Source organism: Anoplophora glabripennis, unplaced genomic scaffold (genome assembly GCF_000390285.2).
Source record: "Anoplophora glabripennis isolate ALB-LARVAE unplaced genomic scaffold, Agla_2.0 scaffold1, whole genome shotgun sequence".
Taxonomy (NCBI): domain Eukaryota; kingdom Metazoa; phylum Arthropoda; class Insecta; order Coleoptera; family Cerambycidae; genus Anoplophora; species Anoplophora glabripennis.
This window is the reverse complement of record NW_019417028.1, coordinates 3,624,927-3,652,583: the sequence shown is the minus strand read 5'-3', so window position 1 is coordinate 3,652,583 and position 27,657 is coordinate 3,624,927. Positions and strand designations below refer to the sequence as shown.

Genomic DNA, 27,657 nt, shown 5'->3' with positions numbered 1-27,657 from the left:
CATTAATTCAATTTTGTGAAATTGGGCATTCCCCACACAGAATTAAAAAGATTGGCATCATATTTACTGTTATTAAGTTGTCTTAGATATTTTATAACTACTCAATATCGATATATTTCCTCTGTTGGTCTTAGCTGTGATAAAACATATTTTAAATTTTTATAACTGATAGGTAATATATCCACTTATCAATGATTCTTTTGAAAGGTTTTTTTTCTACGTTCTTACGCAATATTTCAAGCGAGCAAATTATTAGAAATTTTAATTTCTCATAAAATCTTAAGTGATAACGATAACAAATCCGTTTAGCTACATTTGAGCTGTTTTAAAAAATGTGAAATAAATTAACTACATATAACCACAGACAAAATAGCTTGGCGGGAAGCTATATTGTCTGTGATATAACTATACGCGTATTACTAAAAAACTGGTCGACTTATCTAATTCCATTTGTGTGAATAACATGAATTTATTTGCTTATAATTTGACAGGAAAAGGTTTAACAAACAAAAGCTATAAAATTGCAAGTGATCTCACACATACACCCTAGCTGTGTGCATACAATTACTTGTAGTTAATTCAAACAATTTGAAATATGCAAGTAAAAGAGACGTCTGTTGCAAAACATTCCTATAAAAAAATTCACGGTATTGAATTATGGAATGACAGATAAAATTTTGGTTAAAAAAATTTGCTGTGGCAAATCTTCAAATATTCAAAAATTTTGTTAGTGCGCATTAAAAATTTTTATATGGGAATGATTTAATTAGTTTACGTGCTTGCTGTAACGTCCAAAATCAGTTGCTTGTAAAATAAAAGTTAGAAAGGCAGGAATTATTTGCTAAAACATTAAGTCAGCAAAGACAAGAATGAAAAAATCTAGTACAAATTTATAGGAAAAATTTGACGAGGTGCTTCTCAGAAGATAGAAAATGCCATTTTAATCAGAAACACGCTGTAAACAATTAAGAAACTTTCAATGACTATATGTAGATATTTAGAAGATTATTCGTTTAGAATTAATGTTTGATTTAATTTCTGCGGCCTTTTTTCTGTTATTGTAATTAAAATTTACAGCCACAATTTCGCCTTGAATATCTATATTAATTACAAAAATTGGGACAAATACGTTAGGGGACAAAAGTTTGGTCAGTTTGAGGTCGAGGTATGTAGTATATGTTTGTCATAAGGTTTTCCCACCCATTTAATAATTATTATTCTACCATTATTTTAGTTTGTGATGATTTGAATTGAAATTAAATACATACTGGGTGTTTGTTGGCACTTTGTAAACACTTGTTTCATAACCGTTATTATTCCTTATTTTTTTTCAATTTCTAAAGTGAATTTAATCGTCCTTTGTCGCTAATATAGCCAAAAAAGTTATTTAAATCATTAAATAATGCCAAATTGCGAAAACATCATCTTCAGCAAATAAAAGTATAGTAAAAAGTTTATACTGAGTGTCTCAAAAAAGTCTCGGACCGCCAGATAACCTTGCAGGATTGAGCCTATCAAAAGAAGTTTCAGATGAAGTTGTAAGATATCAAGAAACCAATACTTTGGGTTTGATCTTGACCTAGGTCAATTTGGAAAAATTGAAGGGAACGCCCTATTTTTTATGCCACAATCAATAGAATGCCAGGTTTAAGTCAGATATTATTTCCGGTATGTGCATAGTCTTTCGGAAGTCAGTTGAACATATATAAAAACGCCCAGCAATAAAATTTAATGAGTTTTATAGGCGTTCCTAAAAAAGATTTCTGCTAAAGGTAGAAAAATACCTCTAATTTGTAGAAAATATCTATTATATGTTCATTTGACCAATAACATATTTTAATTATTTATGACCTCAAACAATTTTATTATATTGATGGTAAATTTCGTTTTGTTCCGTTTCAAAAGGTGTCCAAAATACAATGTTGTAATAATATTAGTAAACAAAATATTCCTCTTATTTCTCCTTTTCGCAATTAATTGTAAAATGAATGATTAATAGAATAATAAATTAAAATTACCTGAATCACACCAAATTCTGCATTGCTGCACTGCATTGCTAGTCAATTTGTCAATAATAAAAATTTACGGCTTCAATTAAGATCGGACTGCAGGTCATTTGGAGAGTAAACTAATTTTTCTCTGAACAACTCGACAAGATCTAATTTCAAGCAATGAAAGCTTAAATAATAGTGTATTCTATTTGACCTTGCAACTTGTGGTGAAGTTCAAATCGAATTTGTCATTCAAAGTCCTACAATTTTGCTTGAAACAGTATTCCTCCATTATTGAATCTTCTCGAGAGAAAAATGAGTGACCTCTAAATGACCCCCAAGGAAAAATTTTCCGACACCATTCGAATGTTAAATTTGGCGCTCTGTCTTTTGCTGGCATGAAAATAGAGTTTTCCTTTTAATATTGCCAAGTTGATCTTTGTTTGACCTTGAATCTTAAGTCAAGGTGAAACTTACCAGCATACTGGTTTTTATACAATTTGAAAGGAAGATTTTATTCATAGAAAATTCAATGTTAGTCGTTACTTTTCATAATATGGTGGGTAAAAGTTGCATTTACTGAATAGTTCGCTATAAAACTGTTTGATAACCTTTGATTACTAGAAACGATCTACAAATTGGAAATTTCTCGCTTTACATAGAAATCGTCCTACTTCGAGGAAACCCAGTCATCAGCGGAGCGTGTACCAACAACTGTTATAAACATCGACTGCAGTGTCTCGCTATCGTTCTCGTTTCTGGTGTCGTTTACCAATGCAGCAACAGTTTCACACACATACACTACTTGCTGCATTTATTAAAAGCTATTCTCATGAAACTAAACAATTCAAGGTTGAGCAGTGGACAATTTAAAACGAGTTTTATGATCTCTTATTTACTGCCGTCAATTCACTGCGGTCAGTTGTGACGCACCGGCGGTCCTGTCCTAAAAAAATCAACAGCTTTATTGTGAATTAGTGGTATCTTTGTTGTGCTATTAAAATCGTTTACTACTTGCCGAGTGGGTAACGGTACTGACTTACCTACAGTTTGGGACAAGCAGGGCAAGGACGTCATTGTCCAGTTTCTTTGCTTTATTGTGACTGTGCGGGAAATTCTGGCTATTAATGATAAGTGATAAAGTTCAGCGGACTGCCTCGTGGAATAGGAAGGCTGGTGGTTAAAATGTTATGCTTTGGTAAGTCGCGTTTTAAGTTTATGTAATAAATATCCATCAATAAGGTCGTGCCTAAGTCGTCATACTGAGTGTTCTCTTTGTTCCGGACTTTAGTGTGAAAGAAAAACAGAGAATTGTCATACGATGGTGAAAAACATTAAATTTCAGAATACTGATTCTAATTATCTGACTGTAGGCAGCAGAAATATTTCGCTGTAAATAGAAAGTGCAGCCTGGTGCGTCAAATTCTAATGGGATGGATATTTAGAACGAACGAGTATTTCGTGTAAGCGCCTGGAAAAATATTCCCATGAAATTAATTCATGGAAATTTAGTGATGATAAAATTTTTAATATTTATTTGATTAATTTCCTTGAATAAAATAAAACCCTAAATAAAACTGCTATATTTTTCCCAGTTCAACTGTGCTGAATTCACAACAATCTCGGTTTTATTATGCAATTAACTGAATAGCCGAAATGATTTAAATTATCATGGATTTTTGAACTCAACGATGTAAGAAGCTCAAACCACATCTTTCACAGGAAACGTTAAAGATAAATGTAAAAAAAATAAGTAACTGATATCATATGTCTCAATATTTCTTAGAAAAAAAGACGGGTAAACACAGAATAAGATAAAACATTATAAACATGTTAATTGGGGAACCTATTATTGATAATTACATAATTTTAAAAGGATCATTTATGAAATAAATTCTTATATCTGAAATCTTTTCAAGTATAAAGTTATCACCTTTTGTCAATATAAATACTTGGAATTCTTAGAGCGTATTTTAGTTTCCAAAATATGTCGTTATCTATTATTTATAATAATATAATATAATTTTAGTTTAGTTATAACTAATACTGCATAATATTTTTCCCAAAAAACTTTACGTTTACTTAATACTAATGAATTAGTAAATGTTATAAGGACCTCTGTGGAAATAATATCCAGGCATATTTTAAAAACTATTTTATTTTATTTTTTCATAGATAAAAAGAGATATGACTCACACGATCCTAATAACTGCTTATTATTTCATTAGCACAATTATTTAATTATGCTATTGGAATCTCTATACATCTACAGTATGTTCGCGACTAGGGTGAATAAGAGGAAAAACTTTTTTATTTTAGATTTTATGGAAAAAATGTAAACGCAAAATACACGAAATGAAATATTTGTCGTCTTCGTAGCGTCTTTAAAATATTTGGAAAAGGCGGATGTCGATAAGGGCGAAATTCCTGAAATTCTCGTAACGATTAGATAAAATTTTATTTAATTAAAGACCGATCGCTTTCCTCAAAAATATCGATATCGGACGTACATATGTCGTATGTATATTATTCAAGCTTATCAGCGATACTATAGTAAAATTATTCATTTCTTCGAACGGGTTCCCATTACTGTGTCAGGTGTATTTATTGTGCGTGTGTTACCGTTTTATTGTTTTTTTGTTAATTCCACCGAACAGTAAATAATTTATCTTGTTTTCCTGATCGAATACCGATACCGCAAGTATGAATATTCCATTCATCGATGGTAGTTGATTGAATTTAAAAATATTACCTATGTCACGCTGATTGGTATCTGTACAGAATATAGATGCTTAAGTACCACCTTTTATTTTGCCGAAACTATAGTACCTATTTTTTTTAACATTGTAGGTACTTATGAAATAGATACTGAAAACTGCAAAACTGTATCTGTCAATTTTAATCAATTTCGTTAAATATATTCAAAAGAGAACTCTTTCTTACTTTTACAAAAACTACAGGGTGTAAGAAGTTTGACTGTCATTACTTCAGCATGAAATAGAGTAATCATAAATGAACAAAGAAAGTTGCATATTACAGAGGCGTAAGATTAACAATTTTCAAAATACAGCGAGTATTAATATTGAGGAAGAAACACTCAGACACGGTCCAATTCCAGATACCAACTGAATTGCGTATTGCTACACAGCTTAGTAGCTCGTATTATCCGTCGCGCCATTGTCACATTGCTGTATATCAGCTGTGGATTACACTCAAAACATGTCGGTAGATAAACATCTAAACGTCGAAACCGGTCTGTGTTTGGTGGTTCTACTGACGAATGATCTTAGACGTTTATTAGACATTGCGAGTGTACTTCAATGCGGGATTAGGTGCTAGTCCGTTGAGTAGTCGTCTTGCGAAATATTCTTATTTAAATGCTAAATAAAATATTACTGTAATACTTTGTACTGTGCTTTGTTTTGTTCTTTTGCCATTTTAAGATTCATATGACCAATAACCAGTCAGTGTTTGTAACCTTAATAGTCGAAATTTGTTAAGTAAAACTTATTTATCGAAAAATAAACAATTTTTACATAGGAACTACTTCAGAACTAGCAAACAGTTGAAACCATCCGTCAGTAGAACTACCAGACATATACCGGTTGACTATAGTCTTTATCTTTTATGCGGTAAAATATTTTGATTCTAACTTAAACTATTTGAAAATTAGTTAATGTTTTTCGCGAAATTTAAGAATTTTCTAAACAATTTGGCAACACTGTAACCATATGCTAAACTATTTACACATAATTTTAGGGAAATTGAAAATATACAGCGTTGCATAAAAAATATTTTATCTTCAATAATAATAGAACTGTTACATTTTGTAACAACACTGATGGACACTATGTATACATCATCATGAAATCTACTGTAATACTACTAATTTGTATTTTAATTATAAAATAGAATATAATAAATTCACTTTGTTCAAGTACGTATATCTGTTATGAGCGGTAATAAGGAAAACAAGTCATAAATCTTCCAGACGAAATTTTTAATCCTTTATAGAAATTCTCGTAATTCCACAGTTATCTGAAAAATCTGAGATAATAAAACCCTGTATGAATGCTTACATATACATAAATAAGACAAGAATTTGAAATCGGATACACTCACGACAAAGAACATCCTCAATTTTGTGGTTATAGTAAGTCCGATCAGTAAACGGAGCACAATTATTTTATACGATCCCTTGTAACCATGCTTACAGATATACAGTGTAGGAAAGTACCGATGGTCTATCAGAAGTTACGTGAGAGCGATAAAGTAAGCCATAGAAATCCATGTGATAGACAAGGATGGCTATACTGAAGGCATCTAATAGTCAACGCCCATTTCGCCCTTCCACAAATAAGAAGTGGATCTTATTTGTGGAAGGGCGAAACGGGCGGTGATTATGAGATGCCTTCATTATAGCCATCCTTCTCTATCGCATGGATTTCTATGGCTTACTTTATCGCTCTCACGTAACTTCAGATAGACCATCGGTACTTTCCTGCCCTGTATGTAGATGTTTTGAAGTTGAAGCGACATGGTGACTCAAAGTCATCCGCGGTGAATTATCTTTTTCGAATTACAAGATCTTACATCTACTGCCGATGATTACTAGCACAGGAATGTGGAATGTTTTATATGAGGATTTGATTTATCTGTAAAATTCAATCCTCCAAACATTTGAAATATTTTGATCGTCCAATTAAAGTACGTTGGAAGTAAACAAAAAAAATCGTGTATCCCGTAATGCCACTAATTCAACAATATGTGACGTTCAATTCGCTTGCTGTTTATCTCTACATATTAGCAGAGTTTTATCTTGACACCGTTCGTTATTATCTGCTAATAGTAGTTTATTGTTTCAGTTTGCAGATAACCTTCCAAAAACATGAGGTCTACGTCCAACGAAGATCTCGGTGAGTTCCCAACAATATGTGCTTTTGCTTCGTCCTATTATTACTTTACGTTTTATATTATACAGAGTGTTCTTGAAATACTTTTCTAAACTTTAATGGCCCATTTTGCGTTAATAAAAAAGTGTTCCCGGAAACCAAAAACGATATTTTGGATTTGAAATACCTTAGAATAAAGACTGTGAGTGAGAATTAGTGTGAAACTACGCCAATGCACGTAAAATAAATGGTTGCATGCATACGTCTGTGGACAATTAAAAATTCAATATCTGCATATCAAATATGAATTAAATCATTTCTACCTCTTTGATGTAAGTCATTTGACTACGTTTTTTTGACTTTAACACCCTATATTTCGAAAACGAATCGTTTCTGAATAAATGAATCTGCTGTAAAAGTTTGGCCAAGCATTTTAGTTACATCCTGTATAGTTTCAGTAATGTAATGTACAGATAAAATCAACATACCTACTCAGTTTTACAGTAAATCTTAAAACTTTGTCACAGGGACTAATTACTGAGATATCTTATCATATACTTTAATTCATTTGTTATCTCATAAAATCGCTCGTATTTCATGAGATAGCTTATGAATCATGATCATGTAGGTGGTATTTTTTTAAGTTTTACCATTACCTTATGCCCAATGAGATTTCTCCTTATTTTCAACACGCACGCATGTACTTCTCGTTCATAAAATTGATGAAGTTGAAAGACTTCGCCTTGGTAAAGTTTCACATACATTTTATATAATTACCACAGACATAATAACTTAAAAAAAATCAGGGTATGCATCTGTTTTTACTAGGACATATTTTTTCCTTCAAACAACATAAAAAAACCTAGAATTTTATTCGTCAAATTCTATTTATTTATTATAATTAGTTTTATGTTTAAATTAGCATAATTTATATATTTACTTCCAACAGTAAAACTTTATTGTTTTGTAAATATGGCAAAATATAACTTTCAAGGTTGTGGTTTAACTGAATCACTTTCATCGGACAAAATTTTGTTAAATAATTGTATTAAATTATTTACATTATAATGATAGTTTCTTATCTGAAGACTATATTGGTAACTGATATTATTTATCAATAATTTGTTAAATATTGATACATAATAATTGCATAACTAGTTTATTAAAAGTTGCAGATATTGATATTGACTTTTTCTTATTGTTATTTTAGTTCTTACATGAAATATCATAGTTATTTATACTTAAATAGTTGTGTTTATGCGCGGAAACTAAGTATATGACAACATCTGAAAGTATTGTAATGCTTTTGATGAAAGCTATTGCAAACCTTGTTTTCATTTCATACAGCCATCAGAAATCGGGTTGACTAATATCTGATGATCCACAGATAAGGTAATCTTAAATCCCCTGTTCGATAAATGCCGTTGTTTGATTAGGCAGCGTTATTTTACTTTCTTAGAATACAGGGTTTGAGAGAAAGCCAACTCTGTTCTATATCTGACATATTTTTTTTTATAAGTTAATACCACATGAGTTTCAATGACAGCATAACATAATCATCTACACAATTATCTATTTAACAACCAGATTGTACAAAAATGTGACAAACTGAAAGATCTCAGTGTCATTTTAAATTCTAAATTCTACTTTTTCAATCTTTCTTTTTACTCATTATTAAATTATTATAAATTTAATTCCGTACATCCCTCGTATCTATCCTACGTTGCACTTTTTGCGTAATAGCCTAAATACATATTGTTTTATTTTGGTACAACTATTAGCGTTGATGAGTTTAACGCGACACTCCTTTTATTATCCTCAAATAGTGTAAATGATGACGTCAACTCTCCAAATATAAAAAACCCAATTAGAATAAATAAATATTTACATTTTTTAACTTTTACGTGTACATATGTATTTGTATTAAAACAATGGGCAATTATTTCAGCAACTGGACTTGTATATATGGATTATTTGAATATTTTTTAATGCGTTCATTCAAATAATCATATATTAAAACTACCACGGAGAAACTTTCTCTTCTAATCAAACTCTCCTGCAAATGAACATACGGCAGATATGTTGTTGTATGTTTGTATAAATACAATAACTGTGATGCCGATATACGTGTCTTCAACAATTTACGAGGAAAATGCATGTTAAATATAACTATTTAGTCTAATTGTGTATGTATTTTGAAGACGACAACCTTGCTACACCGCGTACCGATAAGGAAGATTATAATACACAGTGCAGTTAAAAAATGTAAAACAACTCGGAAAAAAATGAAAAAGTTTGGTATAGTTTACGTTGATTTATGTCAATGTTTTTAATAACTTCAGTTCATTATGAGCTGCTCTGAACTATTTTTGAACGTCTCAGGTGTAGATTTTTTGACGTCTCAAAAAGCACATCGCTTTCTTCTTCAGAAGGAATTCTGAAAGTAGATATTAACTTCCCTGGTCTATATTTATATTTGCTGTATGAAATAGTCTGTGGTGTTCCTGGGCATGGTTTGAGGTCACTGGTTTCAAACGTTCTCGTCCTCGATTTTTTTCGGATAAGTCGTTTCCAAAGCCTTTGTCTAGGTTGATATATCTAGATTCTTCCGTGCTTTCCTACTGCTTCTCTGTAGGTAAAGTCTTCATCAAAACTTACCTGAGTTCTCTTAATTTATTGCTAATGTGTCTCCCTATTTGTCCAATACCTGGAACACGTCTCTCTTATTCTCCTATCTCCCTTGATGTGTCTGTAGATAGTATTAATAATAACGTGTTGAGTTTCTTCTAGATGTGGGTGCTTTGTGGGTCAAAAAGTTCTTGTTATACCCATGAGGCCAGATGATACTGAATCTTCTTCCTCTCTCTAAGCATTCTTATACATAGTCACAGGACAGAAGGTGTAGATAAACTTAGACTCGGTCAGTGTGTCATTTAAGACAATGTACCTATATTAGAGTCGTAGTTGAGTAGTTCATTTGACCTTTTTGTGTTAATTTTGTGTAAAAAAGCCTTTGCTTAGCAAGTGAATCCTTTCCTCTTTAATTTATATTACGCTATATCAGTGTGTTTATTTATATCAGTCTATTTTCGGTTATCAAATAATTTATCTCATGAATTCTGAGATTTTGCTTTGCACAAGACCCACTCTAGGCTCAATTACGCGATTCTATCAAATCAGCACTTGCTTTTTAAGAGTTGTGACATTAACAGTATGCGATTAATGTTGATAGTGGTAGCGTTGAAAAACTACTCTACTTTTACCCCATTTTATGTATAAGCTTTATCGTAACAAATATATTATTTTAATCATGAACTTAACAGGCGTCGTTTTCTCGATTATCCATATTTAAATCCGCTGATTCGCGATCTTGGTTGCGAAAATAACTGAGCTTATTCGCAAGTTTACACACTTAATCGCGTTAAAAAATCATATCTGCTTTTAATTGCTCTTCCTGTAAGTCTACGTAAATTAATGAGCTGTGGTGATAATGAAACTGGTAAATAACTGAGTGTGTGCTTTACTACACTCAATGTCAAACAATGCTGGCACCTGGTGGTTTGAGCTTGAGTGGTTAGTGTTGTAGTGAACATGAGCCCGATCTGCTGCGGCGGGACCGAACCTAAATATCGTAAGTTTTTCTTTGTGGCATCAACAGTTGATTGGAAAATTGCAATTTGGATTCAGATTTCTAGCGAGAATGTTACGATGTTTCCACCGTATGTAATAAATGCGCATTTTGAAAATTATCTAGAGCAACAAGTTTTCTTTTATTACTACAATCAGGTATCAATATTTAGATTGAGATTTCATTATCGATTATAGAAGTATATGACCGCTTTTGCCAAATTGAACTTATAAAATGAACTGAAAAATTTTTAAATAAAGTCAAACACTGTTCTTCGACACCGGGCGTCTAGGTAAGCAAAAGATATTCAAGCTCATAGACAACATTCTCAAATAATGTAATCATTCAGAGAAATATTCTATATTCTTGTTTTCATTCAAGTTTGATCACGTTAAAAACACTTCTAAAAATTGAATATACACTGTGTCCCAAAATGATGGAACAAAATTCATATATTTTTTTCAGCTTCTAAAGACGAATTCAACGATATAAGGTAATACCTACTTTTTTGTCATAGTCGTCAAAAATTGGAGGACACTACTTTTTATTTAACCATTAACAGTTGCATACAATGCCTAATTCGGTGTTCAAAGTTATTAATTATATTTTGAATAACATTTGGTGTTATGTTTCGAACCTTTTCTCTGATACGATATTTCAATCCTTCAATAGGGTCTGATCTATTCACATACATTTTGCTTTTTAGATAACCCCACAAAAAAATCTAGTGGGGTTAAGTCAGGGGAGCGTGGTGGCCATTCAACCGGCCCTCTTCTGCCTATCCATCGATTTGGGCAAACTTCATTAAGGTAATTTCTTACATCGAGGCGAAAATGTGGAGGGGCACCATCTTGTTGGAACCAGACATCACCAACAGGCATATCGGGTTCATTAGGGTTAGGAAAAATTAAATCCAGGGCTGGAATCAGCTGAAAACGTAAAAATCCAAATAAATGTCGCCTGTCAAATCGCCCTCATAGAAATAAGGTCCCAGTATGCGATTTCCTACTATTCCAGTACAAACATTCACTTTTTCCGGACGTTGCGTATATTTTTCTTGAATCCAATGCGGATTTTCTGAGCTCCAATACCTATACGTAAAATCCAGTATGCCTTGGAAATTTAGAAAAATCAGATTTTATTCACCAGTATTGCCATGAAAATTTATGAAGATACTTTCTCAGAATGTAAAACTGAGTGTCAACAGCTTAAGCCTACTTTGATTTCTTGCTTGATTTTACATTTTTCTCGCAGTAGACAGGACTAATTACAAGAAAATTTATTTAATTTAGGTAATCGTTAAAACGACATTAACGATGTTCATTACCATAATTCGTCTATAAATTGTAAACCCCATTTTCCTCCAAAATATAAAACATGATGCATATTTCAGGCCGGAAAACTATAAAGTTTCTTACACACCGAGTAAAAAATCTTACAGACGAACGACTCAGGATTAATTTTATCACTTTAGGTTTTTATTAGGTCCCAAGAATGTTTCTAGGCCACGTCCTGTTATATTTGGTTATAATTTAGATTACCTTTGCAGCAGATAAAATATTTTTGGTCTTTTATGGCACCTCTATTTATTCAGCTTCAAAGCGAAATTTTTGTGATTTTTTTTATGCATTTAGTTATATCCTATTAGCCGACGTTCAGTAAAATTTATTTACAGGTCTTTCATATAAAGTTTTTCGATGGAAAAGGTTTTTCGTTGCCGAAAGTAAAATGAGGTTCCGATTATTTTCTAAACAACCATTAAATATAAAAAAGATGGCACAGATATCATCATGATGATGAATAATTCATATAAGTTAGATTTTTATATACAGGGTGACCCATTAAGAATGGAAACACTCGCATACAAAAGTTGTTTATGGACCGATTTTAAAGATAGATCTCCAAAAGCTCTATCTTGATGCAAAATTTGAAGACGAAATTTTGATTTTCAAGGCCTACTACGATTTTTTTTTAAGTGAAAAATAGCAAAATTTTGTTAGCGATTTTTTTATAAAAAATTTGACTACACCACTAGATTTAGGAACCCCTCAAATGCATTTGTACCAATTTTTGCGAAAAAAAGTTTGCCCCTAAAAAAGTTATGACAATATCGGCATCACCAGTGTTTGCCGTTGTCGGTGAACCTATTCTTTTATAAAAACCGAATAGAACCCAAAGGGAAACAAAATTAAATAACAAACACTGGTTTAATAATTATTAATAAGAATCATAAAAACCAGTATACACAAAATAAACAACAATTACTCTAATATAAACAACAATTGATAAAAAAAAGTAATGATTAAAAAATTACATTTTTAAAAATGAAAAAGGAGTCTATCAAATTGATTTACACTAATCACGTCATTAAATTTAAATTTTAGTAGCTTCCACTAATCCTCCGTTTAATTCTATACATTTTTCATAACGTTTTTTTATATTTTTTACTACATTTCGTAATTGATGCGCGTTAATCTCCTCACACGCTTCCCTTATTCTAGTGCACAATACCTCCCGGTTATTTGGCCGTGTCTTATAAACTTTGGACTTAATAAAGCCCCACAGAAAAAAATCAAGTGGGGTAAGGTCCGGAGATCGGGGTGGCCAATGAATTAATGGACTGTTTCGACCTATCCAATGATTGGGGAAATTCTCGTTAAGCCACTCCCTGACTTGTCTCGCATTGTGTATTGGACATCCATCCAACTGAAAATGTAGATTTACTCTTTCTTGTAATGGAAGATTATCGACTGTATTAAAAAATTCGTTCTGAAGGAAATGTAGAAATTGTTCGCCATTCATATTCCCTTCAAAGAGGAACGGACCAATGACTCTCTCGTTAAGTATCCCACACCAAACGTTAACTTTCTGACTATATTGTCTTCGGCAATTAATTATCCACTCTGGATTTTCTGAAACCCAACACCGCGAGTTCTGTGATGATACAATTCCATTAGTCGTGAATGTGGCCTCATCGCTGAATAAGATATTTTTTAAAAGAAATCGGTAATTGAGATATTGTCCCTGTGCCCAGAGACAAAACTCCATTCGTTTCTCATTATCGCCTGGTTCCAGAGTGTGAAGAAACTTAGGTTTATAGGGTTTTATGTTATTTTTTTTAGGCAGCGTCGGATACTTTCTCTAGGTAAATTTAAATCTAAACTAGCAATCCTGAGGCTATTCTGAGGATTGTTTGTAAAATAATTTAAAATTTCCTGCTCGTGAATACGTCTTCTCTGTTGATTGTCCCTTTTTAAAATGCATTTTGATACAGCACCATATTCCATAAAAGTATTGTTTATTTTAAAAACTGTGCTATGCGTAATATTAGGTCTATCTGGATGTCTGTTGTTAAAAATTATACACACCTCTCTTGCCGTCCGATCATTTTCTCCAGAAAGGCGTACTATTTCAATTTTCCCATGTAAAGTTAAACTTTGAGCCATCGCAAAGAATTATGGAATGCACAAAAAATATTACAATGTGCCACTACTTGTGAAGTTTGACATTTGTTGTCTAAACTTCTATATTTCACAGCCTATCAAATTTTGTTCATATTATTTTTAAGCAACGTTATTTTCTGAATATCTCTTAATATTTTTTTCAGAAAATTCTTCACAAATAATTGGATTATGGTTGTAGAATCCAGTGGCTTTTTGAATAAAAAAATTATAAATGTAATTATTTTTGTCTAAGATGGTAATATTTGTAAGTTTTGGCATAATAACCACGAAATAATAATAATTTGACGAACTTGTTGTTTATTTTATGTATACTGGTTTTTATGGTTCTTATTAATAATTATTAAATTTTGTTTCCCTTTGGGTTCTATTTGGTTTTTATAAAAGAATAGGTTCACCGACAACGGCAAACACTGGTGATGCCGATATTGTCATAACTTTTTTAGGGGAAAACTTTTTTTCGCAAAAATTGGTACAAATGCATTTGAGGGGTTTCTAAATCCAGTGGTGTGGTCATATTTTTTATAAAAAAATCGCTAACAAAATTTTGCTACTTTTCACTTAAAAAAAAATTCGTAGTAGGCCTTGAAAATCAAAATTTCGTCTTCAAATTTTGCATCAAGATAGAGCTTTTGGAGATCTATCTTTTAAAAAAAAAACCGGTTCAAATCGGTCCATAAACAACTTTTGTACGCGAGTGTTTCCATTCTTAATGGGTCACCCTGTATATCAAAATTGTTGTACTCTTAATTTTTGAGTAAAATATTTTTCTACATTTTTGCCAGATTAAACTGTCTCGTTAGAAATAAATTACTATCTGAAACAATTATACAGTTGCATAGTTACAAAGAACAAACATTCTAAAACGAAATAAACATTTATTGCCCTTTTAGTCCAAATTTCCCATGTTACTTTTAATTTTACAAGTGTCAACCTTTAAAATTTTTTTCAGTATGCTTCCTTATATTTGAAAAGTTAAAGAATGCTTACTTTAATTATGAGAAAAAATTATTATGGTGTATGCATCATGCGTATGCATATATTTTCCTTGCTTGGCAAAGCTCATCTACACCCACTTGTTGAATTTACTTATGTTTCAGTTAAACCTTGTTAGATACATTAATCGTCCATTAACCTGTCCCTAGAGTCTGCGGACATAAATTGTGTTTAGTCTGCTTTGCTGTAACTTGCGAATCTGCATTTGTGTTTACCTTGAGAGGATTATAATGTATTTAAATAAGTTTTAATAAAAAAATAATCTCATTTCGAGATTCAATAATCTGTTTTTACACTTTCTTTTACACACATATCAAATCTAAGAAGATTTCTGCTAATTACATTATTGTCCTTTAGATTTCGGAAAGGCACAAACAAAATAGCAACGGTGACTTTCCGGTGATCGCCCTGTAACACAGATGATTACTAAAACGAGCTGGACATTGCTTTTTGTAAATAATACACCATTTAAATATCATGTTTGGCAATTAGGAATGAATACAAGGTTGTATGTAGATTTAGCAAATCATTTTAAGAGGAATTATCTAATTTAGGGTCACAGGCCTATACAGGGTGTATCATAATTAATAGCGCACATTGAAACAGCTGATGATTGTTTTTCAGTTTTTTTACGATATTTCAGGAACCGTTTGAAATACTTACATTTTGTACACGTATTGTAATTAACATTAGCTACTTTTGAGCGTTAATTCAATTTTTATTCATATATGACAGTAGCGGAGACTTTAGCGTTAGATTCTATTGCCCCTAATTTTTACGGAAATGGGCATTTTGAAAGCCCATTTTAAACCGCCAATGTTTTCTATACGAAAAAGGTGCTCATCTTCAAAAGCTCGCGAACCGTTTCCAAGATAAATGGCGTTTTATGAATGAAAACAAATAAATAACAAAAATCAGTTGTGGTAATACAAGCTTCCAACCTACCTATAAAACACCTTGTATAAATATTGTACAGAAATAAGAGAGTTTTTAATTTAAGAACATTTTTTCATCAAGTGAATTCTTTTTGTTCTCAGGCGAACCTCTTCAGTACGATCCGCAATTTGATGGACCATTAAAGAGGAGATCTTGTACCGATGTGATATGTTTGCTGATCTTTGCTGTCTTTATGACGGGATGGGTAGGAATAGGGATATATGGTAAGCCCATGTTTTTTCAATTTCCTTAAATAAACAAGCAATTTATACGAACATGGAAAAAGTTAGAGAAAACAAAATAACAATAACCTCTTCCAAAATGTGGTCGAGATCTTTTTCGTTATGAAAGTTTTTTATGTGAGTCTCATCAACATATGTTCCTTTGAACTTTCACCACTAAAAATTACTAAATCGACCTTCATATCTTATTTACATTTCAGCGTTCATGAACGGCGATCCCTCCACTTTGTTGGTACCAAAAGACACCGCTGGTAGCCGTTGTGGAGTCGACTCGCATGTTAAAGACAGACCGTATCTATTTTTCTTCGATTTAACACGATGTTTAGATCCAAGGGTGCCATTTACTGGATGTAACACGACCCAGGTAAACCTTTCTGAATCTTGTTATGTGAAATGGTCTTGCTTTGCCTTTACATTTTGAAATTAACCGTTTCCTGTTTCTTTTATAGGTGTGTGTAACACAATGCCCATCCACGAATTATTTTAAGACAGGCGCTACTTACGAGGGAGACACTGGATTCTGCAATACATATACGAATAGTAGTACCTCGGATTGTCCCGATTGGTATCTCATAAGCACAGTGTGTAAGTTTCGCTTTGCATTTCAGTATCTATAAGATCGCCATACCAAAAAGTGTTATAAAGTCAAAAACTTCATTATTTTCTTCATTATTTAGGTACTATTTAATTTATTTTTTAGTCATAGAAATTTAAATAGAATAGAAATACAGATTTTGTGAAAAATACAGAAATATTGCATTGGCAACATTGTACAGATTATATGTCCTAAATCGCAAACTCTTATATAGGGTCATAATTGTACGGAGCGTACCTTTGACATCTAGAAACATATCAGAAGTTTGTTGTCTTAAATTTCGCCGGGAAGTCCATTTTTCAACGATTTTTTTTTAATGTTTCATTGGACCCAATTGAAAACTGCGGCAGGCATTGTTGTCAAAACTCATCTTTCTGTACACGTGTACTAAGCATTATGGACGCAGGCTGGAATTTGGATGGGTGACCTAAGGCAGGCTCGGGGGCGTGGCTGTGGCAGCCTACCAGAGACCTGGGTCGCTCAACATTTTCCGCATGCGTGTGGTCCCCGATAAATGGTAATGAGAACAGAGCAAAGAAGATCTCTGTAACTCAAGACCATGCTATCATACATAAACTGTACGTGACTTTGCCACCAAGCCACCTGTGTAGTAAATAGGATGGTTTGAAGAAAAGTACTCGAGTAATGAAGGAGGGTGTACAAAGGGCCTAATAAGGCCTAAGTGCCTAAGTGCCGCGATAGAATAACAATTCCACCACCCACCGACATACATACATACATATATAAGTAATTTACGATAGTTAAAAGCCAGAGGTATTTTAGTTAAAATACCAATGTTCTATTTAGGTGTAGTAACTAATCTACCACAAAAACCGATAAAACAAATAAAAATAACTAGGAAGAATAAAATATATCGTTTGCGAACTTATTTTTTTCCCTTATTTTCGGCCTAAGTCTGTACAATTTTGTCAGTGCAATTTTTCAACATTCTAAATAACTGTTTGACGATTAAGTGAAGCCAGAGACACACGTTGTCGCATCACGTGGTATCGTGTTACAGAAATCTTAAACTCTTAAGAGACTAAACAAAATGGACAAATTATTAGCAGAGGGTGGTGAAAAGCATCTGGACCAAAAAATATCCGGTAAATCGAAGGCTCACATAATTCGTACAGACGGACATAAATAAGTTTGCGTCTGAGTTAGCTCCGCCCACTGGAGGCGGTAAGGGAAACGCCCCAGAAGCGTATTCGTAAATCCGCTATCCTTCATCGCCGTCTTATTCTTTCTAGCCGATTGCGGTCTTTCACAATCTCCCCCAGCTCTGCCTGAATCAGAAACGCAAACTTGTTGACGTGACAGCAACGTGTCTCTGCCTTCATATTTATAAGATTGGTAGCCACTTTATTTTCAAACTAAAATCTCGTGCTGTCTTATCTTCAAAATTTTCGACACAATCACACTTTTTCCTATATTCCTTCTAGTAAAGTTCATAATCAATTATGTGCAGTCATCAAGTGTATTTTATTTGTTCTGTATAGTCCTCAATCGGTGTTTATACAACGTGGGGGACCGTAAAAAACTGAAGCGACCGGGTATGGCTGAAGTGATGGGCGACGAGATATCTGTGATGAAAAGTCTCCTTAACCCTTATCACATGTGGATATCTCTGGCTGTTCAGAACGCCCTCACATATCTTACAGAAAACGAAAATGTCCACAAGGTACAAAGAAGGAAAACTGTAAAAGAACATTTATAGTAAATTTCATGCAAACTAAAGCTTATTTTCTCGCTATTTCCTTTTCATATTTCCATGGTATCAGTTACTTACAGAAGAAGAAAAAGCAAAACTTTCAAGGTCGTTATAGGTTACTCGAACTCAAATGTCTTATTTTTGCATTAACATCATTGTTACAAGAGTTTTTGTAGAAATGGTGTCTTATTTTTTGGATTCATTCTTTATAACACACCTGGTCTGTCTGGTCATTAGCTTGTGCATGGTCTCTAAAGAAAAGGTTTTTCGACTCATTCACCAACCTTTCTGTAACATAATTTTTTCTCTTTCTGTTTGAACAAAGTAGACATATAAAAGTTACACAAATTTCACTCTATGGTTTTAAATTTCTCGGTATCTAATTTTCCAGTAGATTCACACAACAAACCCATCAATCACAATAGAACACAAATTTTGAGTAGCGTATAATAGCTTTGTTCCAAGTGCATTAGAATTAGTTTCCAACAGTCCGACGCAATCGCATTTGCTTCAAAACAATGAATTTTGAACCTTATGTAAGCATTATATCCATATGCGCATGCGTCTGACTGTTGGAAACTGTTTTGGATTCTACTAGGAACAAAGCTAATAGCTGTTTTACATGGGCAATTTATTCATGAATAAATTCACGAAGTTCTTCAAGAATTAACTCACGAATCTATTTGTAAACGGTTTGGTTTTACACTGCTACAGACTTCTTGAATTTCTTTGATACATGAATAAGGTCTACCAACAAATCAAAGAAGCAAATAAGTTTCAAAAATGTCACCTTTCCACGCATAATTGTAGTGGTACAACAGCAGTAACTACCATACAATTATTTACATATTCCAATAACATATAGACCTATCGAAATAACTATCATTTAGAGGGGAAAAAAAAAAGAAAATTGTTACCTGGATTTTTATAAGTGGAAATGGTAAAGGGGCTTATAACAAACGAAAAAAAAAATAAATGCGTGAGCAGGGGCGGCGGAGGGTTGATTTGGGGAGTTGAAAAGTTGTGAAAAATTGTATCATAAGTATCCAATACATACAAAAGTTGTAGATCCTGCAAAAATCTACAACTTTTGTAGAGGTCACTTTTTAAGAAAACCTCAAAATTTCCGAGAAAAATGCGAAAAACAGGTTTTTTGTGACTTTTCGTTTTTTATTTCTCATTTTCGCAAAAATACTTTAATTTTGACGAAACTTGGTGAAAGTATACCTTTCTGTGTCTTAGATAACCACACATTTTTTTAGATAAAAAAATCAAGAAGTTTCCGAGATATTCATTTTTTCCGTCTAAAACACTTTTTCTTCAAAGAAAAATTCTACCTAGAATAATCATCGTACAGAGTTCTGCCGGCAATTATTTTTTTCGTTTTCACATATACCTTTTGGTGAAATAAAAAATCTGTAATCAGTTCAAAAACATGCTCAAAAATGCAAAAAAATAAAAAATGACTTGCAACAATGAATTTTTCAGTAATTGTCGATAATTTGTTTAAATTAAAAAAAAATTTAAAAACTGATTACAACATTCAATTCTACGGAAAAAATACAAAAAAAAGCTGTCTCGTCGTTTGACCCAAAACTTTATTTTTGTACAGGATTGCAATAAACATAAGTCGAATAGTGAATAAATAAAATAAATATTTTTTTTTTTCCATAGGATCGATTAGTGTACCTTTTTTTTAATTCTCATGAATTCATAGATATACAATGTGTCCAAGATAAGAATGGGATAGCATTGAGATCTAGGAAACGGTAAGAGATAAGGGGTGGCTCAGATTAGAACAAAGTTGTGTTTTTTAATACCTAATAATATGCCGTAAAGTTTTAAAATTCCGGGTAGTTCCGGAGATATCCGGAAAAACCTGAAATTTTGCAAAACTGTTAAATTTTTTCTGGCTTTATTTAAAAACGAATTTTAAAATAAACTACATATTTACAATGCTACTCGCTCTATACAATGGCATCAACATTTGTGCAATCCGACGTTTCGTCTTCGAGGGGCCATCATCGGATTAATTTTTTAAAATACGTGGCTGCATTTTTTTTAGGTTTATTATAAGCCCTTTTACTATTTCCACTTATAAAAGTCCAGGTAACATTTTTTTTCTCCAAGTGTAATTTGGTTGGACTAATAACCCATTACTGATCTGACTGTAGGAAATTTGTTGGGTTGGCACTGAACTTCGCGAAGAAATTGACGAAAATTATAGCATGTTCTAATCAGTTCTAATTCGTCAAGAACTTGAATAAATTCATGAAGTTATTTGCATAGATTGGTTATTTGACAGTAGATTTGGTGCATTACACTTGTCCAATTTCTTGATGAAGGGACTTCATGAATTACTTCATCAAAAAATTGTCAATGTAAAACAGCTTTAACAAAAATAAAAGGTTGTGGACAATAAGTAATTACCATTATTGCTAAGGAAAACATTTTATTAACATACGATGCATTTAGCGCTAACATAAAGGGAGTAGTTACTATACAGGGTACTTCGTAAATACGTACATTGATTATTGATTAAGTAGATTTTTCACGTCTTCCAACAAACTTTTCACGGAACATATCTTACTTATGAAATACTGTATATTCATTTAGGGTATAAAACAATAACTTTTAGGTGCAACAACATAGACAATTTATTAATTTTATGAAACATTCAATCAGAAAATTTCAAACTTGAATCCATTTCCCAACTTGTAGAAATAATCCAGAAGGGGTTGTTGAAGGATAATCACAAACTATACAGGGTGTGCCATTTAACACTCCCGCTACCAATATCTCCGAAATGAAGAAATTTATTTTAGTTTCGAAAATTGTGGTTGTTAGATCCCTCGAATAGCTTCAAACTGTATATAGAATTGTTAGTTCAAATCTTTCTGTAGAGATGGCGTGGTGATACTTAAAAATTTTTTGTTCCCTGGAACGTGGTAATACACTCCATCTGAAAGATCGTTAAATTTTGAGTAATTTTTGTAATATAAAGATTTTCCCTACATTTAATCGTTTTAAATCTTGTAAGGGGCAGAGATGAACCGTATTTTATCAAATGTTATTAAAAAATGCAGTCATAGGTGGCTCATGTCATTTGTTTAAAATAAAACAATGACATGTGACACATATTCACATATTAGTTTTCCAATAATTACAGTTTTATCAGTTTGCATCTTTCAGTTTAACTATACTAGTTATACGATTTGCCATTGCACAACTTTTTTTCTGTAGTTGATCATTTGTGTTGTTATAATTTATTATTTGTTAGTTAGTATATGTGATGTGAATAAAGTTATTATAACAATATTTTAAAAGAATATATTGTCTTGGTGTGATTTAGATAAAATAATAGATTTCCTGTTATATCATTCATTGCATGAATATCTCGAAAACAAGTAAATGTAGGGAAAAACTTGATATTACCAAAATTACTCAAAATCTAACTATCTTTCAGATGGACTGTGTTTCTATGTTCCAGGGAACGAAAAATTTTTTAGTAACGCCACGCCATCTATACAGAAAGATTCTAACTGCAATTTGAAGCTATTCTGGTGATCTAACAACCCCAATTTCCGAAACTAAAATAAATTTCTTCATTTCGGAGATATTGGCAGCGGGAGTGTTAAATGGCACACCCTGTATATCAAAAGTATTGTATTTTTTGTGAAAGTTTAAAGTAAAATTTTGTTCAATTATTTATTCCAGTTCAAAAAAGGTGTATTCCAAATCTGACCAACATAAATGATACAACTATTGAAGCCATACAAAAGATTACAAATATTGCTAATTTCTACGAAACAATGAGAATTTCCATTAGTAATATTAAACATTTGGCAGAAGCAGAGGAGGTAGGCAAAAAGTTAATAGTTTGATGTGCGTCGTTTTTGTTTTTATTTTGTTTTATGTTGTTTTTTTTTCACTGTTATTGCTTGATATGTCGGCACAGCATAAGTTTTTAAATAATACATGTGTGTCTAAAAATTATTTCAAACTTTTTTTACGATCAATGATACAAGGTAGGTGGCACAATAAAATAGTGCAGAGAAAAAGAAACATTGTTTTTTTTTACTGAGTTGTTGGATTCTTGAAAAAGGGCATTATTAACTATTTTGCTTTCACGTCATATCTAAGTCATTGCATGTCTCTAACGATGCTTTATTTGCATAAGTTGCTTTTAGTTTTGTTTTAGTGGGAAAAGATAAATGTGAAACTAGAATTTAGCTCCATTTATACTTTGTGTTATATGTTTGCGTGTTAGAGAAATATAATTGTCGTGGAAATTAATCGACATTGGATTTTTAGATTGGACAAAATGTCGTCGAAGACATAATACGCTCTTGGTGGAAAATTCTGCTAGGAGTTGTACTGGCCTTACTGGCCTGCATCATTTACATCATAATGTTGAGATGGATGGCCGCACCTATTGTATGGCTATCTATTATCGGAGTATTGGCTTGTCTAAGTTGTGGTGAGTACGGTAAACGGGGTTACTTCGGACTCGACAAATAATTTCAGACAGCCTAGAAATTAGTCTACTAAATATACGTCAATGAAATGCATTAGCGAACCACTCCATTCCATGGGAGTACCATTTTAGAGGGTTCCAAAAATTATTAGATTTAGAAATAAAGTCGGTTTTGGTAAGAAGAAACAAAAGTTTTCACTAATGTAATAATTGTATATGCTTGTAGTCCGTTTTCAACCATTGTTAACTGTTTCCTAATCAAAAAATTAAATATGTTTCTATGTTAGAATTATTTTTAAAACTGATGTCATGCCAGAGGCTAATCTTTAAAACAAAAAAAAGAAAGAAACAAAAATCGGTGTTGCAATATTTTTAACAAAGTTATACAAAAGTGAACTCCAAAAACCCTGAGTATGTGCATATTTGATGTATAATTTTTTTGTAAATTAACAAAATCTGTTGGGAGTAGTCTCCTTTATGGTATATGACAGTAATTTGGTTACTTTTAAGTTAATTATCAAGTAAATCTCACAGAAATATAAGTCACTGTATTACAAATAAATAAAAAACACAGCCAGACGAAAAAAATGGTCTGTTCCACGCCACCCCCTATCTATTTGCTTCCCCTATTTTTTTTAAATTGCCAAAAACCACCCCTAAAATTTAAAAAAATAGTCAAAAATCTGTATTCTATAACTTTCTCCAAGACATAGCCCTGAAAACGAGTCGATGTATGATATTTGTTGTGCTCATTGCGTATTTTAGATAATCCACGACTCATCAACTTTGAAACTCTTCAGTTTTGGGTGAATATAAAAAAAACTGCTCTCAAAAGCTAAAAATAAACTAAAATTCTGCATTTGAAGGATTAAAGTCACAAATTGAAACCAGTTTTTACAGCCTGAAGTCAATGGGGGCCCGCGTTACCCTACAGAGCAGATAAGTGGGTAATGCGAGCTTGTTGTGAATCTAAATTCCTAACCTACAAATATGTTCGAACAATTTGTCCAATACCGCAGACATACGAAGACAAAATTATTCCTATAACCCTTCAGTTCTTGATATATATCAGAAACTTCCTACTCTCCAAAACCACTTTTGGGTTTTTCTTTAGATGCATCCTTACAAAGGAATTTCCTTCCTTAAACTATTATTGTTAGTTAGCCATGTATGCTCTTTGAATTTCACAGATCACACAATTCTTTGTCTTCATATTCCATTCACAATGTATCCATTATTTTTAAATGAGTTTATGCTGGAAGATATTACAAGATTTTCTTGATGGGTCTGTCACCTGGTCAATTTGCTATTGGACATGTATCCTCATTGATTTCCAAAGGAGCTTATGGTATAGGTACTTCAAGTCTCTAAAGGCAGTTGCAAATGGGTCGACTCGATTATAAGGCTACATCGAAAGCCTACAGTAAATCAATACAGTGGTTTTTGACCCAAGGAGAATCTTATCGAATGTAGAGCTTTCACTGCTTCTTAGGATTTAAGGCTCATTTTTGGCAGTATGATCGAGCAATTCTCATAGGTTTCTGAGAGTCTAAACACAATAAAGTGGTGTGGGTTTTTATTTATTGGACACATTAACCAAAGCCTGGGAGGACAGTACAGTGTAAAAAAGATCTATGGAACATACCATTTTTTTGTGTACTTGCGTAATTGGCATTTGAATTTAACAATCTTTCAACAGTAAAAAAAAAATGTGTTAGACTGACGACCAAAAATTTGAATACACAAAATAAAGGATGAATTTTGCAGGTCTATATTTTACAACAATCAAGTATATCGAATTCAGAGACAAATACAATGCAGAAGTATACGAAGAAGTGAAGTCAAGTTATAAAACAAAACGAGACTTATTCCTGACCGGATTAATAATTATATCCATTGTACTAGCTATAATTTTATTAATGCTGATCTTTTTACGGAAACGTATAATTCTGGCGATAGCCCTTGTGAAAGAGGGCAGCAAGTAAGTGGTCTTAATTTGTTTATTTGTCGAAGAAGTATTTTAATGATTTGTTATAATTCTTTTGACTAGAACTGCGTTCTTAAATGATAATCAATTTCTAGGGCCGTCAGTTCTGTAACTGCGTCGCTATTCTTCCCAATATTGCCATGGGTTTTACAACTCGGCATTATAGCATACGCAATAGCCGTTGCTCTGTATCTTAAAACCACCGGCGATCCTGTATACAGGACTAGACATATAGAGTCGACATGTAACATCGGATTTGAAGTAAGTTTTAAAGTTTTAACAAGGAGGGTGTTTCAAATTAGATGTGGCTGTTGGTAGATGGTTACGGAATGGACTAGAAAAATTTTTTCTTTAACAAACAAAAATTGTCGCTCTTGTATTGGAAGGGATTTTGAAAATTAAAGCATTTGAAAACATTTTTCTAACGTTCCCAGTGTTACCACATCAAATTTGAAACATCCTGTATAATAAAACAATAACAGAAAAATTAAACATCTTTCCAATCTCTACAGGACAATGTTGAATGCGATCCAGACGAATTCAGAGCGGCCATTGAAAACAATACTTTAGGAGGTTGCGCAAATGCTATCTGCAAATTTATTCGGATAGACAACAGTGATTTTTATCCATACTTGCAAGGTATTTTTTTTTATTTTTCTGAGAAGTCAAAAGTTATACTGTAATATTTTCTAGCTATTAACGTTTTCGGGTTCTTTTGGTTGGTATTTTTCATATCTGCTTTGGGACAGATGGTCTTGGCTGCGGTTTTCGCCCAGTGGTACTGGACTTTCCACAAAAGCGCACTTCCGTTTTTCGCTGTAACTGTAGCATTCTGCAGAACAGTAAGGTAGTAGAACTCTTGAATTTAACCAAAATCTCTTTTCTATTAGACTTTCCTTAGTTCGAAAATAGAAAGTAGATGCTAAATTGTTAAATCTAATGCTTCAATTTAAAAATATTTCACACTATACAGGATGTACTGTGCATATTACAATGACAGAGCAGGGCAATTAATTTGATTATACATGTACAGAGTGATTCAAAACTTAGCCAAAAAACTTTGGATATCACCAAAAAAGTTATAATAATAATATTTATAAATGTCAACAAAAAAAAGTTGTATAATGGTTTTATTAAAATGTATCTTAAGTTTTCTGAATGCACCGCTCCATATAGCATCAGCCAACTTGGTTTGATTATTTATTCAGTATTATCGTGGTTTTCATAGTGCTCTTATTACCGTGGTTTACTGTTTACACTACTCTAACAAGTATTCAGAAGGGTCTGTGTGTACTAATGCAGAATTAATGGATGGATATCATGTTAATTTAGGACCAAGCAAGACAAACTGCATAGGCAGCATCTATTTTGGATGTAGAATCTCCATATATCATTGAAAGGCAAATTATAGTACGAAATTGTTGTACTCGTAATTAAAATAATGCCATTGAAAACTTGATCAATGTAGTGTTTTATCTAAATTTCATTGTTATTGTCCAAAGTTGAAGATGGTCTGACAACAATTCAAATGTATGAATAGCGAGAAAAATGTACAGGGTGAACTTTTGTTAATGACCACAAAAAAATGAGAGTGCTGATACCATCACGATTCGGAATTCTATATAAGTTTATTAACCCTCTCCTGCTCTGGCCATTACAGTATGTACAGTTTGTCACGAAACACCATATACAATATTGTCGTATTGTTTAGGTACCATCTAGGAACCCTTGCCTTTGGCTCCCTAATCATTGCGATCTGTCGAATAATAAGGGTGCTATTGGAGTACATCGACTACAAATTAAAGAAATACGATAACGACTTAGTCAAAGCCATCCTGTGCTGCTGCAAATGTTTCTTCTGGTGCCTGGAGAACTTCCTCAAATTTATCAATAAAAATGCCTACATCATGTGCGCCGTTCATGGCAAGAACTTCTGCGCCAGCGCCAAAGACGCATTTTTACTTTTAATGCGCAACATCGTCAGGGTGTTCGTACTTGATAAAGTGAGTTCATATATTGTAGCGGTAAAAATCGGGATTAATTACGATTTCTTTTCCAGGTGACTGACTTCCTCTTTTTCCTAAGCAAACTGCTAGTAACGTGCGGTGTGGGCGCGGTGTCGTACGTCATTTTCGCTACAGATCTCACTTCCATTGATAATTCGAGTTTAAATTATGGGATTGTACCTGTGATTATCATAATGGTTTGCACGTACCTGATCTCGTCGGTATTCTTCAGCGTATACAGTATGGCTGTGGACACGCTGTTTCTCTGTTTCTGTAAGTATGCTTAAGCCGTTGGACGGGGTTTTTTCTTTAAAACTTCCCAGCTTATCACGGAAACAAAAATAGAAAAAAACTTTATGTTAATATTATTATTAATATTTGTGTGGGATTTTTTGTGAGTTTAAATTTTATCTTTGTTGTTGCATTTTTTTGCAATTGTGTTGTATTGTTTTATTTCAGTGGAAGACTGTGAAAGGAATGATGGTTCCGCAGAGAAGCCGTACTTCATGTCGAAGAATTTGATGAAGATTTTCGGAAAGAAGAACAATCTCTCGTAGTATTATTGCCGCCAAAAAATTTTTTATTGTCGCACTGAAGATAATAAATAATTGAACTGTGATAAGTATCGTAAACATGATTACCAAATAAACTAGTTATATAATATATTTTACCAAATTTGTACTAGTTCTAATATAATCATAATAAAATACCTATTAACAGGTAGAATCCAAG

At 32.6% G+C, this 27,657-nt stretch overlaps 1 protein-coding gene across 4 annotated transcripts; it reads left to right on the top strand.

The window, feature by feature from the left end:
• Nucleotides 1–2,727: 2,727 nt before the first annotated feature.
• Nucleotides 2,728–27,656, top strand: LOC108913159 (CTL-like protein 2). Of its 4 annotated transcripts, XM_018718758.2 has the most exons (14): nucleotides 2,728–3,189; nucleotides 6,857–6,907; nucleotides 16,006–16,128; nucleotides 16,347–16,510; nucleotides 16,596–16,731; nucleotides 18,244–18,425; nucleotides 22,770–22,935; nucleotides 24,700–24,913; nucleotides 25,015–25,180; nucleotides 25,432–25,558; nucleotides 25,613–25,766; nucleotides 26,631–26,922; nucleotides 26,979–27,198; nucleotides 27,385–27,656. In XM_018718758.2, exons 2-14 carry the CDS (start codon nucleotides 6,880–6,882, stop codon nucleotides 27,480–27,482), a joined length of 2,070 nt encoding a protein of 689 aa, XP_018574274.1. In that variant the 5' UTR covers nucleotides 2,728–3,189; nucleotides 6,857–6,879; the 3' UTR covers nucleotides 27,483–27,656. The 4 variants fall into 4 exon arrangements, with proteins under 4 accessions (XP_018574274.1, XP_018574343.1, XP_018574199.1 ...); XM_018718827.2 differs by lacking the exon at nucleotides 6,857–6,907; XM_018718683.2 differs by lacking the exons at nucleotides 2,728–3,189; nucleotides 6,857–6,907 and adding an exon at nucleotides 10,406–10,514.
• The last annotated feature ends 1 nt before the right edge of the window (nucleotide 27,657 follows it).

Coding starts and splice junctions, on each gene's coding strand:
- LOC108913159 (XM_018718683.2), top strand. CDS start 10,475: ATGAGCCCGATCTGCTGCGGCGGGACCGAACCTAAATATC. Junction 22,936..24,699: donor ATTGGCTTGTCTAAGTTGTG/GTGAGTACGGTA, acceptor TGAATTTTGCAG/GTCTATATTTTACAACAATC. Junction 27,199..27,384: donor CACGCTGTTTCTCTGTTTCT/GTAAGTATGCTT, acceptor GTTTTATTTCAG/TGGAAGACTGTGAAAGGAAT.